At 45.2% G+C, this 15,765-nt stretch overlaps 2 protein-coding genes across 6 annotated transcripts in view; one reads left to right on the top strand and one right to left on the bottom strand.

Moving 5' to 3' along the window:
* The window catches only part of LOC148142904 (uncharacterized), an 80,899-nt gene that overhangs the window by 42,104 nt on the left and 23,030 nt on the right, over positions 1-15,765 (bottom strand). The window lies entirely within an intron of this gene.
* LOC148142905 (uncharacterized) overlaps positions 3,337-15,765 on the top strand; it is a 29,390-nt gene continuing 16,961 nt past the window's right edge. Inside the window, exons 1-4 of one of the 5 annotated variants that reach the window (XR_015751051.1) lie at positions 3,478-3,499; positions 4,550-4,822; positions 11,166-11,268; positions 14,438-14,868. Coding sequence is in view for 1 of the 5 variants with exons in the window: in XM_087973916.1 (XP_087830042.1) it covers positions 3,399-3,522; positions 11,166-11,268 (227 nt within the window). In the remaining 4 variants the exon portion in view is untranslated. Of the gene's footprint in view, positions 3,523-4,549; positions 4,823-11,165; positions 11,269-14,437; positions 14,869-15,765 lie in introns of those variants that run through there. The other 4 variants (XR_015751052.1, XR_015751053.1, XR_015751050.1 and 1 more) reach the window with 4 other exon arrangements.

Here is a 15,765-nt window from a genome sequence, read left to right as displayed (position 1 = left end):
GTCTCCACCCTGCTGACCCACCAGCGGATCCACACCGGGGAGAGGCCGTTCACCTGCTCTCAGTGCGGGAAGGGCTTCACCTACTCCTCCCACCTGCACAAGCACCAGCGAGTTCACGTGCCATCACAGGGGGATTGAAGGAGCGACGGCCGAGTGCCATTATCGATTGGACTATCAATCCAGTTCCAGGGACTCCCGGGTTTGAATCCCACCATGACAGATGGCAGAATTGGTATTTGGTCAGAAATGTGGAGTTCGGAATCTAACAACGAGACCGTTTCAGGGAGGAGGTGGTGGGGTGAAAGCCCCCATCTGATTCACTCTCCCCCTTGTTAAGGAAGGGAACCGCCATTGTGGGAAAGGATTCACTCAGTCGTTCCAGCTGCATCCTTCACCTGGTCTGGCCTACACCTGACTCCAGATCCACAGCCGTCTGGTTAACTCTACACTGCCCCCCCCCCCAAACTGGAAAATGAGTGGGGAGAAACTTACTAGGATAAAGGGTATCGGTTGAAATTGCTGAGTGAGGCAATATTTCCTCCAGGTTACGGCTGTAACAGGGATCCAATTACAACTTGGTGCTGACCAATAGTAAAGACGAGGGTGTGTGTGAGCTTTGACCTGGAGCTGTTTAAAAAGCAGCGACTTTGTCTATACCTTTTTGCAGGGGAGGAATCTGAAGCTGTAACTAAGTTGAGTCACAATAAAGGTTACCTGAACTTACTGCCGGGCTCAGACTCTCAATGAAAGCTTTGAGCTCCAAAAGGTTTTTTGTTTAAAGCTGCTCCTGTCTTTCAGCTTCCTGCAGAGTTTCCAATGTCATGTATCAGATGGAGCAGTGAATGAGTAGCTAGTATTGTTAGAAATTGTAAATCTTTCAGGTACTGCGTTGTTTCATCAGCATTGTAAAGTTTACTGGCAGCACCAGTAGGTGTGGGCTGTGTTCACTAGAAATGATGTGGAGATGTCGGGATTAGACTGGGTTGATAAAGTTAAAAAAATCACACAATACCAGGTTATTGTCCAACAGGTTTATTTGGAAGCACTAGCTTTCTGAGTGCTGCTCCTTCATCGGGTTGCTGTGGAGCAGCATCGTAAGACACAGTATCCAAAGGTCAGTATCATGCAACTAATAGAATATATTGAACAAGCCTAGATTGCTGTCAAGTCTTTCATCTCTTAGAATGGGTGCAGGTTTTGGTTCATTAACGTGTAACTGCCAGAACATCTTTTAAGTCACATTCTTGAAATGACTTAAGGTTTTATAAAAAAGGTGACACCTCAGCTCAGACAATGCATTTCAAGGTGTGAGATTTGAGTCTGTCAGTATTCCAATCTTGAATCAAACTGGTTCTGTTTCCAAAGGAGGAATTCATAAAATATTACATGGATTGACTGCCTGGAAATTGTATGCTTTTTGAGCAAAATTGAATGTATCTGCAAATATAATTCTGCCAGTACAAATTCACCCCAAAGAATTGTGTGTGCAAGCATGTGAGAGTGTGTACATGCTTGGTAAAGTGTGAGTGTGATGGAGTATAAGCCTGTGAGAGTATTTGGGGGTATACATGTGTGTGTGTGTCTGAGGGGGAGCATGTGTGTGAGAGGTATTAATAAAAGCAAGGGGTTGCATTTTGCTAAAACAAGGAAGGGCAGGACTTGTATAGATAATGGTAGGGCCCTGGGTCATGTTATAGAACAGACAGACATGGAGGGGGGTGGTGTTCAGGTACATAGTTCTTTGGAAGTTGCATCACAGGTAGACAGGGCGATTAAGAAGGCATTTAGCAGCATAGCATTTATTGTTCACACCATTGAGTATAGGAGTTGGGACATCATGTTGAGGTTGTACAGGATGTTGGTGAGGCCACTTTCAGAGTACTGTGTACAGTTCTGGTGGCCCTGTAATCAGAAGAAACTTATAAGAGAGGGTTCGGTAAAGATTTACCAGGAAGTTGCCAAGACTGGAGGGTTTGAGTTATAAGGAGAGGCTGGGACTTTATTCACTGGAGTGCAGGAGGTTGGGGGGGGGGTGACATCATTGAGATTGATAAAATCATGAGGAGTGGAGGTAAGGTGAATAGCAAAAGGTTCTTGCTTAGCATCAGGGAGCTCAAATCTTGGGGGCATATTACTTAAGGTGAGGAGAGAGATTTAAAGGTAACCTGAGGGGCAACATTTTGAAAGAGGGTGATTTGTATGTGGAATGAACTTGCTGAGGATGTGGTAGATGCAGGTACAGTGACAACATTTAAACGACTTTTGGATGAGTAGATGAATAAAAAGGTTAGAGGGATTATGGGCCAAATGCAGGCAAGTGGGACTGGTTTAGTTTGGAATCCTGGTCGGCATGGACGAATTGGACCGAAGTGCCTGTTTCTATGCTGTATATCTTTATTGAAACCAGTAGAATTCTGAAAGGGGCTTGACAGGATAGATGTAGATAAAATGTTCCTTTGTGGGGAGGGTCATAGAATTCCGACAATGTGGAAGCAGGCCATTCAGCCCATCTATTTCACTCTGGCCCTCTGAACAGTATCCCACCCATACTCAACCCCTTACTCCATATTTCCATGGCCAAGCCACCCTAACTTGTATATCCCTGGTCACTATGGGTAACTTAGCACAGCCAATCCTCCCTAACCTCTACACGTGATTCTATAAATTATCTTCTCAAGAATATAATTTAAATGCAGAGCTTTTCTAAGAAAAATGTCAGTCTGACTCAACATTGGGACACAGACAGAATTCACACTTATTGTCTCTTAAAGGGATATTTCTGCTTATAAATAGGGCAGCGTCTCTTCGGAATGTAGATTCATTTAGACATAACTGCGTCACTTTACATATGAAGATATCCCTTTGAATGTGCCCACATCCCCTTGAAATATAATCTCGTCCATCGACATCTCTTTATTTGCAGAAATACCCGTGAAAATGTCCATGTCCCTTTAAAATTCAGATTTCCCCCTTTAGATATGACGCCGTTCCGTTAGATGTGGGAATATCTGTTTAAATTGAGCCGTGAGCTTTCCCAATGTAGACAGGGCTCCTGGAAACGTGGCAGTGTCCCCCCTGCAGCTGCAGAGCGAGACAGGAGAGTTTGTTTTTGTGAATGAGCAGTTGTAGCGCGAGGTGGCTGTTGCTTGGTGACGGTGAGGCTCCCCCGGCCCCGCCCATCCCCCCGTGCATACGTCACGCGGGGGCGAAGGCGGTTGGGAGGAGAAGGCGCTCGAGCGGGGAAGCGGCGGGAGGGCGGCCGTTAGGAAAATGGCGCCGTGCGGCCCGGGGCAGACACCCGTCACTGGGCACCGCCGCCTTCCTGGCGCAGCTGCTGTGTCACGGCCACTTCGGCCGGCTGTACAGCAGGCAGGAGCCGGTGAGCATTCTGGAGGCGGATGGGGTTAAGGGCCTGCTTGGGAACTCGTCGGCCGCCTGGGTGGTGGAGTTCTACTGGTCGTGGGGCGGCCCCTGTGTCAACTATGGGGCCACCTGGAAGGTACTGGGCCCGGGAGGTGAAAGGTGAGGCAGGTTGTGGGGGGAACGGAGGGGAAGGAATGTGGGGCCTGTCCTGTCCTGTCATAGTGACATTTTACACTCACTTTCCATCTGCTTTTACTGGCGCCTGTGCTGTTTCCCCCTCACTGTTTGTTTGTTTGTTTGTTTAATCCTTGTGCTGTTTACCCTTTGCTGTTACTTGTGCAATTGCTGAGGGTAGTGTGTAAATACTAGTGAAGGAGATTATGCACCAGCATGTATATGTTCCTCAGACATTGAAGGGGCAGGATCTGTTGAGAATGGTTGGTCAAGTGTGTGGTGTACTAAACCTTGTTAATATGGGTATAGTTATGATTTGGAGATGCCAGTGTTGGACAGGGATGTACAAAGTTAAAACTCACACAACACCAGGTTATAGTCCAACAGGTTTAATCAGCTGATGAAGTAGCATCGCTCCGAAAGCTAGTGTGCTTCCAATTAAACCTGTTGGACTATAACCTGGTGTTGTGTGATTTTTAACTGGGTATAGTTTGTTACTTGGAAAATATACTTTTTATTATTTAGTCATAGAGATGTACAGCACGGAAACAGACCCATTTGGTCTAACCTGTCCATGCCAGCCAAATATCCTAAATTAATCTAGTCACATTTGTCAGCACTTGGCTCATATCCCTCGAAACCCTTCCTATTCATATACCCATCCAGATGCCTTTTAAATGCTGTAATTATACCGGCTTCCACTACTTCCTCTGGCAGTTCATTCCATACATGCACCACCCTCTGCATGGAAACGTTGCCCCTCAGGTACCTTTTATATCTTTCTGCTCTCACCCTAAACCTATGCCCTCTAGTTGTGAACTTCACCCCAACACTGAGGAAAAGACATAAAAACATTGAGCAGCCAGACAAATGCAAAAGCAATAAAATATCGAGACACATAGTGTAAAACAAATTATGGCTCTAACCCTTTTTGTTCTCTGAGGCATATGGACACTTAAAATCTGTCAATAACATCAGCATTGCTACAGAGCATATTGTGTACACTCCTCAGTGTCAACAAGCAGGGCACATGTTTGCCGGTGTCACCAAAACATTGGGCATGTTCCTCGCTGTCGGCAGAAAAGGGGCGAGACCTACTTTTGATGGACAAATAAGGAGCACTGGAGGACCAGAAGGAGACTTGTCCTCATGCCAATTGGAGCTCCCCTATTGTCTGAATGCGGAAGGTGGACCATGAGCTTCTTAAGGTCCTGCTCCTCCTCTCACACTGAATGAAGATTGAGCTTCACCTCAGACTGCAACTTCCTTCCTCTGTCCATCATCTGTGAGTACAGCACTCTCTTTTCTCACCCCCTTTTCCATTTACGTTTCATTCTGGGGTTCAATTGTTGACTTGGAGCAACTGAAAGGAATGGGAATGAATCCAGCAAGGGGATAGACTCTGGAAAAGCTAGTCCATGCCTGTGTCTCAATTGGCAAAACAGACAGACAGGAGTCTGGCAAAATGCAGCAAGCCAGGCAGTATCAGGAGGTGGAGAAGTCGACGTTTCGGGTGTAACCCTTGTTCAGGACTGGGGGTGAGTATAGGGAGAGCTGCAGAACAAGGGTATGCTGAGGGCAGGGTGATGAAGTGGGGATAGGTGTAGATAGGTAGAGGGTACGACCTGCTTGGTGAATGCGAGGAAGGAACCTAGTTGGTGGCAGGGAGGTGGAGGGGCAGGGGCTTGGAAGGGAGTTTGGGATGGGAAGGGAGGTTATTTGAAATTGGAGAACTCACTGTTGAGTCCTTCGGGCTGTGGACTGCTCAGGTGGAAGATGAGGTGTTGTTCCTCCAATTTGCACTTTGGTTTGTTGTGGCAATGGATGGGGCCAAAAATGGTCATGTCAGAAAGGGAGTGGGAAGGGGAATGAAAATGGGTGGTGACTGGGAGGTCCGATCGGCCTCTGCAGACCTGGCTGCGATGCTCGGCAAACCGTTCCCCAAGTTTACGCTCAGGCTCCCCGACGTAGAGAAGGCCACAATTGGCAAATACAGTACCCCAATGTAAAGTTACAGCCTTTGCTGTGAAAAAAAGTAGAAAGGTATATTGTTTAAATGGTGATATATTGGGATGTGGAGAAAGTGAGGACTGGAGGTGCTGGAGATTAGAGTCAAAAAGTGTGGTGCTGGAAAAGCACAATAGGTCAAGCAGCATCCGAGCAGTAGGACAGTCAAGGTTTTGGGCGCAAACCCTTCATCAAGAATGATGCGTGGATGTTCAGAGGGGCATCAGTGTCCATCTGTGCCAGTTGTCAGACAGGTGCAGCAGGCAATGAGCAAGGCAAGTGGTGTATTAGCAAGAGGAATTAAGTTCAGAAGTGGGGATTTCTTCCTGCAGTTAGGGGGTCATTGAATATACGAGGAGAAAGTGAGGTCTGCCGATGCTGGAGATCCGAGCTGAAAATATGTTGCTGGAACAGCGCAGCAGGTCAGGCAGCATCCAGGGAACAGGAGAATCGACGTTTGATTCCTAAAGAAGAGCTTATGCCCGAAATGTCGATTCTCCTGTTCCCAGGATGCTGCCTGACCTGCTGCGCTGTTCCAGCAACACATTTTCAAGTCATTGAATATATTCAAGACTGAGTTCATCTGATTTTTATGTGGATGTTTATGGGAAAGGCAAGAAAATGGTCTTGAGACAAGTACAGAACCGAGTTACAGAACCATACAGCACAGAAACAGACCCTTCAGTCCAACTAGTCCATGCTGACTATGTTCACCAGCTAAACCAGTCCCACATGCCAGTGTTTTGGTCCATACCCTTCTGAACATTTCCTAATCATGTAATTATCCAAATGTCTTTTAAACCTTGTAACTGTACCTGCAAACACCACTTCCTCTTGACATTCAGTCCACACGTGAACCACTCTCAGTATATAAAAAAAATTTTGCCCTTCAAGTCTTTTTAAAATCTCTTTCTCCTCTCTCATTCAAAATTTGCTCCGTCATCTTGAAACCCCCAGCCTAGGGGAAAGACACCTGTCATTCACCTCATCTCTCCCCTCATGATTTTATAAACCTTGATAAGGTCACATCTCCACCTCCTATGCTCCAGTGAAAAAGTCCCAGCCCATCCACCTAGATGCAGGTAGATCCATATCCAGTCATGATCGGTTCAATGCTGGTCCCAATTCTCTCTCACGGTGTCCAGGACAGCAAGAGACCACAAGACATGGGAGCAGAAATTAGACCACCAGGTCTGCTCATTCCATTCAATCATAGCTGATCAGTTTCTCAATCCCATTCTTCCACTTTCAACAAAGTGAAAATGGACGGAGAGAGTGTGGGATGGAGATTTTCCGCTTCTAGGGAATAATAGAGGAAAGAGAGTTCACTATAAATTAGAATTTTTGGGAGTTTAATTTAGAGAAGTCTGAGGTTTGCATTTTGGTCAAGCAATCCAGGCAGGACTGATGCAGTTAGGGGAATGTTGCAGAATAAAGAGACCTTGGAGTGCAGGTTCATAGTTCCTTGAAAGTGGAGTCTCTGGTGGATAGAATAGTGAAGAAGGCATTTGGTTTGCTTTCCTTCATTGCTCAGAGCATTCAGTTTTGGAGTTGAGAGGTCATGTAATACACCCTTCCCCCTCAAATGTGTGGTATCTAACTGCTTCATTGTTTCTAGTGAATACAGCCCACACCTCCCGCTACTGCCATAACATGAAAGCACTAGCTTTTGGAGTTCTGCTCTTTCATCAGATGGTTGTGGAGAATAAGATCATGATCACAGAATTTATAGCCAAAGGAGTCCAGTGTCATGGAGATGTGATACATTAAACAACTTAGATTAAATCTTCCATCTTTTTAGAATGGGGTTCTTTAGTTTGGTATGTTAATCCCAGAACCTGTTTTCAGTAACTTTCTCAAGAATGTAATTTAAATGCAGAGCTTTTCTATCCAAAATGTCAGGCTGACTCGACATTGGGACCCAGACAGAATTCACACCAACTGGTGGGTAGGCTGGGACTTTTTTCACTGGAGCATAGGAGGTTGAAAGGTGAAGGTGTCGGGTGCCTCATTAGCAAGTTTGCAGATGACATTCAGATTGATGGAATATCAGATAGTGAAGGGGACTGTCAGATGATACAGTAGAATATAGATTGGAGAGTTGGGAAGAGAAATTGAGTTTAATCCAGACAAATGCGAGGTGATGCATTTTGGAAGGTGCAATTCGAGAGCAAACTATACATTAAATGGGAAGGTCCTGGGGGGAATTGATGTACAGAGAGATCTGGGTGTTCAGATCTATTGTTCTCTGAAGATGGCAATGCCTGTCAGTAGAGTGGTTAAGGCAGCATACAACATGCTTTCCATCATCGGAAGGTGTATTGAGTACAAGAGCTGGCAGGTCATGTTAAAGTTATATAAGATTTTGGTTCGGCCACATTTGGAATACTGCTGTACAATTCCGGTCGCCAGATTTCCCAAAGGATGTGGATGCTTTGGAGAGGGTGCAGAGGAGGTTCACCAGGATGTTGCCTGTTATGGAGAGCGCTAACTATGAGGAGAGGTTGAGTAGATTAGGAGTATTTTCATTGGAAATAAGGAGGTTGAGGAGGGGTCTTGACTGAGGCCTATAAAACCATGAGGCATGTAGACAGGGGTGGATAGGAAGAATTTTTTTTCCCCATAGGGGAAGACTTAATTACTAGGAGTCACTAGTTCAAAATGAGAGGGGAAAGGTTTGAGGGAGATCTACATGGAAAGTTCTTTACGCAGAGGGTAGTGGGTGCCTCAAATGCAGTGGAGGCAGTAGGGCTGGGATCGATAGCGTCATCTAGACAGATACATGAATCGGCAGGGAGCAAAGGGATACAGATCCTTAGAAAATAGGCGGCAGGTTTAGATAGAGAATCTCGATCAGCATAGCCTTGGAGGGCTGAAGGGCCTGTTCCTGTGCTGTAAGGTTCTTTGTTTTCTTTATAGAGGTTTCCAAAACCATGAGGGGCATAGATAAGGTGAACGGCATGTGTCATTTCAAGATTAGGCTGCAAATTAAGGTGAGAGGAGAAAGATTTTAATAAGAGATGAGGAGCACCTTTTTTGTAAACAGTGGTTTGTGTGTGGAATAAATGTCTAGAGGAAATAGTGGATGCTGGTTGTGTAACAACGTTTAATAGACATTTGGATAAGTACATGAATAGGAAAAGTTCAGGGGGATATGGGCCAAACACAGGTAGGTGGGACTAGTTTAGTTTGTGAATATAATCAGCATGGACTAGTTGGGCTGAAGGGTCTGTTTCTGTTCTGTATGACCTTTTAACTGTTCTGTACTGGTCTTAAAATAATTTTACTTGCATTCCCCCAGAAACATCCACTTCTTTCTTGTTCTAAAATCAGACGAACTCAGCCTTGAATATATTCAATGACCCCCTAACTGGAGAGACTTCTGAACTCATTTCCTCTTGCTAATATACCACTTGCCTTGCTGATTGCTTGCTGCACCCGTCTGACAACTGGCAGTGACTGGTGTGGAAGGATGCTGAGGCCACTTTTTACATCCACACATCATTCCTGAGGAAGGGCTCATGCCTGAAACGTTGATTCTCCTGCTTCTCGGATGCTGTCTGATCTGCTGTGCTTTTCCAGTGCCACACTTTTCAACTGTCATCTCCAGCATCTGCAGTCCTCACTTTCTCCACATCCCAATATGTCACCATTTAAACAATGCACCTCCTTTCAGCAGTTATTTGTTCGTAACTGAGGCTATAACTTCACACTGTGGGACTGCATTTGCCATGTGTTTGACAATTGAGATACAGACTTGGACCAACGTTTCCCGACTCTGTCCCCTCCCTGGATTCACTCACTTTCTTCAGTTGCTGCAAGTCAACAATTGGCTTCTCATTGGTACATTTGAAGAAGGATTTGCACCGTTTTTGCAGACAGCGAAGAGCATGAATGGCTTTTGCTGAACCAGCATGGAAACAGACCCTTCGGTCCAACCCGTCCATGCCGACCAGATATCCCATCCCAATCTAGTCCCACATGCCAGCATTTGGCCCATATCCCTCCAAACCCTTCCTATTCATGTACCCATCCAAATGCCTCTTAAATGTTACAATTGTACCAGCCTCCACCACTTCCTCTGGCAGCTCATTCCATACACGTACCACTTTTTGTGTGAAAAAGTTGCCCAGTAGGTCTCTTTTATATCTTTCCCCTCTCACCCTAAACCTATACCCTTGACTTCTGGACTCCCCCACCCTCGGGAAAAGACTTTGTCTATCTATCCTATCCATGCCCCTTTGTAAACCTCATCTTCCGATGCTCCAGGGAAAATAGCCCCAACCTGTTTAGCCTCTCCCTATACCTCAAATCCTCCAACCCTGGCAACATCCTTGTGAATCTTTTCTGGACTCTTTCAAGTTTCACAAAATCTTTCCAATAGGAAGGAGACCAGAATTGCACACAATATTGCAACAGTGGCCTAACCAATGTCCTGTACAGCCGCCACATGACCTCCCAACTTCTGTACTCAATACTCTGACCAATAAAGGAAAGCATACCAAACACCACCTTTACTATTCTATCTATCTGCGACGCCAGTTTCAAGGAGATATGAACCTGCACTCTGAGGTGTCTTCGTTCAGCAACACTCCCTAGGACCTTACCATTAAGTGTATAAGTCCTGCTAAGATTTGCTTTCCCAAAATGCAGCACCTCACATTTATCTGAATTAAACTCCATCTGCCACTTCTCAGCCCATTGGCCATTCTGGTCAAGAGACTGTTGTAATCTGAGGTAACCCTCTTCACTGTCCACTGCACCTGCAATTTTGGTGTCATCTGCAAACTTACTAACTGTACCTCTTTTATTCGCATCCAAATCATTAATGTAAATGACAAAATGTAGAGGGCCCAGCACGATCCTTCTGGCACTCCACTGGTCACAGGCCTCCAGTCTGAAAAACAACCCTCCATCACCACCCTCTGTCTTTTACCTTTCAGCCAGCTGTATCCAAATGGCTAGTTCTCCCTGTATTCCATGAGATCTAATCTTGCTAATCAGTCTCCCATGGGGAACCTTGTCGAACGCCTTACTGAAGTCTATATGTATCACATCTACTGCTCTGCCCTCCTCAATCCTCTTTACTTCCTGAAAAAACTCCAAATTTGAGACATGATTTCCCACACACAAAGCCATGTTGACTATCCCTAATCAGTCCTTGCCTTTCCAAACACATGTACCACCTGTCCCTCAGGACTCCCTCCAACAACGTGCCCGCCACCGATGTCAGGCTCACTGGTCTATAGTTCCCTGGCTTGTTCCTTACCACCCTTCTTAAACAGTGGCACCACGTTAGCTAACCTCCAGTCTTCCGGCACCTCACCTGACATGCGCAGTGTGCTCTATGGAGGTGCTGTTCCTGATGGATTTAAAGTGTCCAAATGCCACAATTTCTTCCCCTGTCACTCGACATAACCACACACGCTGCTCGCTGTGTTTGATGTTCATCTTCCTATAACCCTCATGATTTTATAAATCTCAAATGAGGTCACCCCTCAACCTCCTGTGCTCCAGTGAAGAGTGTCTCAGCCTCTCCTTACAACTCAAACCCTCCAGTCCTGGCAACATCCTGGTAAATCTTTACTGAACCCTTTCTAACAGAATTCTTCCTATTACAGGGCCACCAGAAGCATTCTCAGTACTCTACAAGTGGCTTCAGCAACATCCTGTACAACTTCAACATTGTCCCAGCTCCTTTATTCAATGGTGTGAACAATTAAGGTAAGTGTGCTGAATGCCTTCTGAAGCTTCCTTCCAACTAGTGATGCAACTTTCAAAGAAGTATATATCTGAACCCCCCCGCCCCCCACCATATCCCTCTGTACAAGCCCTGCCCTTCCTTATTTTGGCAAAATGCAACCCCTCACCTTTTATCTGTACACATGTTCTCTCTCAGACACACACACATACACGCCCCCCCCAACACACACACCCTTTCACAGGCTTCTCCTCCATCACACTCACTTTATCAAGCATGTGCACACATACTCTCTTACACGCACTCTCATGCTGCACACATACATATAAGAATGTGGTGCATTTGCAGAATTATATTTGCAGATATATTCAATTTTGCACAAAACGCACAATATGCAGGTAGTCAATCCATGTAATACTTTATAAATTCCTAGTTTGGAAATAGAACCAGTCCGATTTAAGATTGGGATATTCTCACACCTTTCATGCATTGTCTGGACTGAGAAGTCACCTGTTTTTAAAAAGACCTTAAGTGATCTTGAGAATACGACTTAATAATAGTTCTGCGATGTACACTTTAATGAACTAAAATATGCAACCCATTCTAAAAGATGAAAGACTTAACAGCAATCTGCATTTGTCAATCTATCATATCAGTTGCATGACACTGATCTTTTGCTCTTAACTCTGTCTTATGATCCTGCTCCACAGTTACCCGATGAAGGAGCAGCACTCCGAAAGCTAATGCTTCCAAATAAACCTGTTGGACTATAACCTGGTGTTGTGATTTTTAAACCGTGTCCAACCTAGTCCAACAGCAGCACCTCCACCTCGTTTCTAGTGAACACAGCCCATACTTCCCAGTGCTGCCAGTAAACTGCCGATGAAACGATGCACTCCTGAAAAATTTATAGTTTCTAACAAAACCAGCTACTCATTCACTGCTCCATCTAATACACAACATTGGAAACTTAGTGCAGAAAGCTGCAAGAAATGAGCAGCTTTAAAACAAAAACTGCTTGGAGCTTTCAATGAGAGCCTGAGCCCAGCAGCACGTTCTGGTTACCTTTATTTTGTGTCGCAACATGGTTACAGCTTCAGATCCTCCCCTCCCCTCCCCTCCCCTCCCCCAGCAAAAAGGGCAGAGAAAGAGTAGCTTTTTTTTTAGACAGCTCCACAACAGGGGGGAGGAGCAAAGGGCGGGGCAAGGCCAACAGCAGGCCCCCACACTACGCCTGCATTGCCTTGCACAGTTTACAAAAATCCCTTCCCCTTCAGAGACTCCCCACAGTGTGGAAGCAGGCCACTCGGCCCAAAGACTACACACCGATCCTCCGAAGGTAACCCACTACCACAATTCCCCTATTGCTCAACATTTACCCCTGACTAATGAACCTAACCTACACATCCCTGCGCATTATCTGAACCTGGACAAACTTAAAAATCTCACAACATCAGGCTCAGTCTGACAGTTTATTTGGAAACACGAGCTTCGGAGCACTGCTTCTTCAGGTGATTGTGGACAATAAGATCATATGGCACAGAATTTATAGGAAAACATTACAGTGCCCTGCCACTGAACTGATATATTGAACAAACCTGGATTGTTAAGTCTTTCATATTTTAGAATAGGTTGCAGCAATCATTAACATGTCAATCCCAGAACTTCCAGTAAGGCACCTTCAAGATAGCTTAAGGCTTTCAGAACAAAAGGTGACATCTCTGTTCAGACAATGCATTAAAGGTGTGTGGTCAGAGTCTGTCTGTTTTCAAGTCTTAAGGCAGACTGGTTATAGAGTCGTGGAGATGTACAGCACGGAAACAGACCCTTCAGTCCAACTCGTATATGTCGACCAGATATCCCAACCCAATCTCGTCCCACCTGCCAGCACCCGGCCCATATCCCTCCAGTTGCCTTTTAAATGTTGCAATGTACCAGACTCCACCACTTCCTCTGGCAGCTCATTTCATACATGTACCACCCTCTGAGTGAAAACGTTGTCCCTTAGGTCTCTTTCATATCTTTCCCCTCTCACTGTAAACTTATGCCCTCTAGTTCTGGACTCCCCACCCCAGGGAAAAGACTTTGTCTATCTATCCTATCCATGCCCTTCATGATTTTATAAACCTCTATAAGGTCACCCCCCAGCCTCTGACGCTCCAGGGAAAACAGCCCCAGCCTATTCAGTCTCTCCCTATAGCACAAATCTTCCAGTCTTGGCAACATCCTTGTAAATCTTTTCTGAACCCTTAAGTTTCACAACATCTTTCTGCTAGGAAGGGAACCAGAATTGCATGCAATATTCCAACTGTACAGCTGTAACATGACCTCCCAACTCCTGTACTCAATACTCTGACCAATAAAGGAAAGCATACCAAATGCCATCTGTACTATCCTATTGACCTGTGACTCCACTTTCATAGAGCTGTGAACCTGCACTCCAAGGTCTCTTTGTTCAGCAACACTCCCTCGGACCTTACCATTAAGTGTACAAGTCCTTCTAAGATTTGCTTTCCCAAAATGCAGCACCTCATATTTACCTAAATTAGATTCCACTTGCCACTTCTCAGCCCATTGGCCCATCTGATCAAGATCCCATTGTAATCTGAGGTAACCTCCTTCGTTGTCCACTACACCTCCAATTTTGGTGTCATCAGCAAACTTACTTACTATACCACTTATGCTCACATCCAAAAAGTAGTGGGCCCATTATCTATCTTCAAAGTGGAATTTACAATATATTACATGTATTGACTGCCTGCAGATTGTGCAGTCTTTGAGCAAAGTAGAATGTATTTGCAAACATCATGCTAGAAAGACAAACTCCCCCCATGGATGATCTATCTCATGTGTGCATGAGATAGAGAAAAAGTCAATGTCCGGCTGTATATCTCTGTCTATTTGATAACAGATGCTTTATTTCTGTTGGTGTAAATGTTGTTGTAATTCATAGCTGGGTACTAATAGATGTAAGGGTGACAGAATTCCTCAAGTAGAGCACTGTAAGATTCCTGGGAGATCCCTATTCCTGGTTTACTTCCTCATGAACAAACATTAAGCACGTGCGCCTATTTATGATTTTTGTTTCACTTTTCTTGTTTGATTCCCTGCTATGACTGCACCTTGTATCAGGATGGTTGACAGGCTGGGAGATTGTGGGTTGGGTCTTGATTGAATATTTTATCGTTCCAGAAGTTATAAAAGGCGGGGTCAAAGCTTTAACAGAAATCCAGCAGAGCTGAGAACAGACCGACATCTTAGTCTGTGGGAACAGGAGGATCAACACAGGACCGAGAAATCAGGGCCTGAAATCTGAGCTGACACCAGACCACCGTGTGATCAGTGCTTTGATTAGCAGCATCCTTCTACATCAGTCAATGCCAGTTGTCAGACAGGTGCAGCAAGGCAAGTGGTATATTAGCAAGCTGAACTGAGATTAGAAGTGGGGATGTCTTCCTGCAGTTAGGGGGTCATTGAATATATTCAAGGCTGAGTTCGTCTGATTTTTGAACAATAAAGTGTGGATTTCTTTGTGCACAGGAGGTGTTTTTTTTATTTTGAATGGTTTATGTGTTGGATGCAGGTACAGTATCCACGTTGAAGGTGGAAGGCAAGAAAATGGTTTTAAGACCATGACAGAACAGTTACGTTAGACAGCACAGAAACGGACCCTTCAGTCCAACTATTCCATGCTGTCTACGTTCTCAAACTAAACTGGTGCCACTTGCCAGTGTTTGGCCCATATCCCTCCGCACCGTGCCTCTTCATATACTTATCCAAATGTCTTTTAAACATTGCATCTGAATGTGCATCCACCACTTCCTCTTTACATTCACTCCACACGTGAAACACTCTGTTTATAAACAAACTTTTCCTGATTCTGTCCACTCCGTGAATTCATTCCCTTTCCTTTCGGTTGCTGCAAGTCGTAAATTGAAGCCCAGAATGAAAAACATGGAAAAGGAGTTGTGAAGAGAGTACCATACACTCAGATGGTTGACAGAATAAGGAGGTTACAGTCTGGAGCAAACTCAATCTTCATTCAGAGAGAGCAGCAGCAGCTTCCGAAGCTCATGTTCCAACGTCTGCATTCAGACAATAGGAAGGCTCTGATTGGCAGGAGGACCAGTCACCTTCCGGTCCTCCAGGGCTCCTGACTGGCCTCTTTCACTACCCTGTGTCCCAATGATGCAACTTTCAAAGAACTATGTACCTGATTTGGAGATGCCGCTGTTGGACTGGGGTGTGCGAAGTTAAATTTCACAATACCAGGTGATACTCTAACAGGCTCATTTGTAAGCACTAGCATTTGGAGCACTGCTCTTTCATCAGGTGGTTGTGTCTTATGATTCTGTTCCACAAACACCCAATGAAGAAGCTCGTGCTTCCAAACAAGCCAGTTGGACGATAACCTGGTGTTGAGTTTTAACTTTATCCACCCCAGTCCAACACCGGCACCTCCACATCATGTCTAGTGAACCAAGCACACACTTCTCCGTGCTGCCAGGAAACTACAATGC

Source organism: Chiloscyllium plagiosum, unplaced genomic scaffold (assembly GCF_037043375.1).
Source record: "Chiloscyllium plagiosum isolate Xiang-an unplaced genomic scaffold, Cpla_swu_hap1 HiC_scaffold_27, whole genome shotgun sequence".
Lineage (NCBI taxonomy): Eukaryota > Metazoa > Chordata > Chondrichthyes > Orectolobiformes > Hemiscylliidae > Chiloscyllium > Chiloscyllium plagiosum.
The sequence above is the reverse complement of the archived record's forward strand: the minus strand, read 5'-3'. Positions and strand labels throughout refer to the sequence as shown.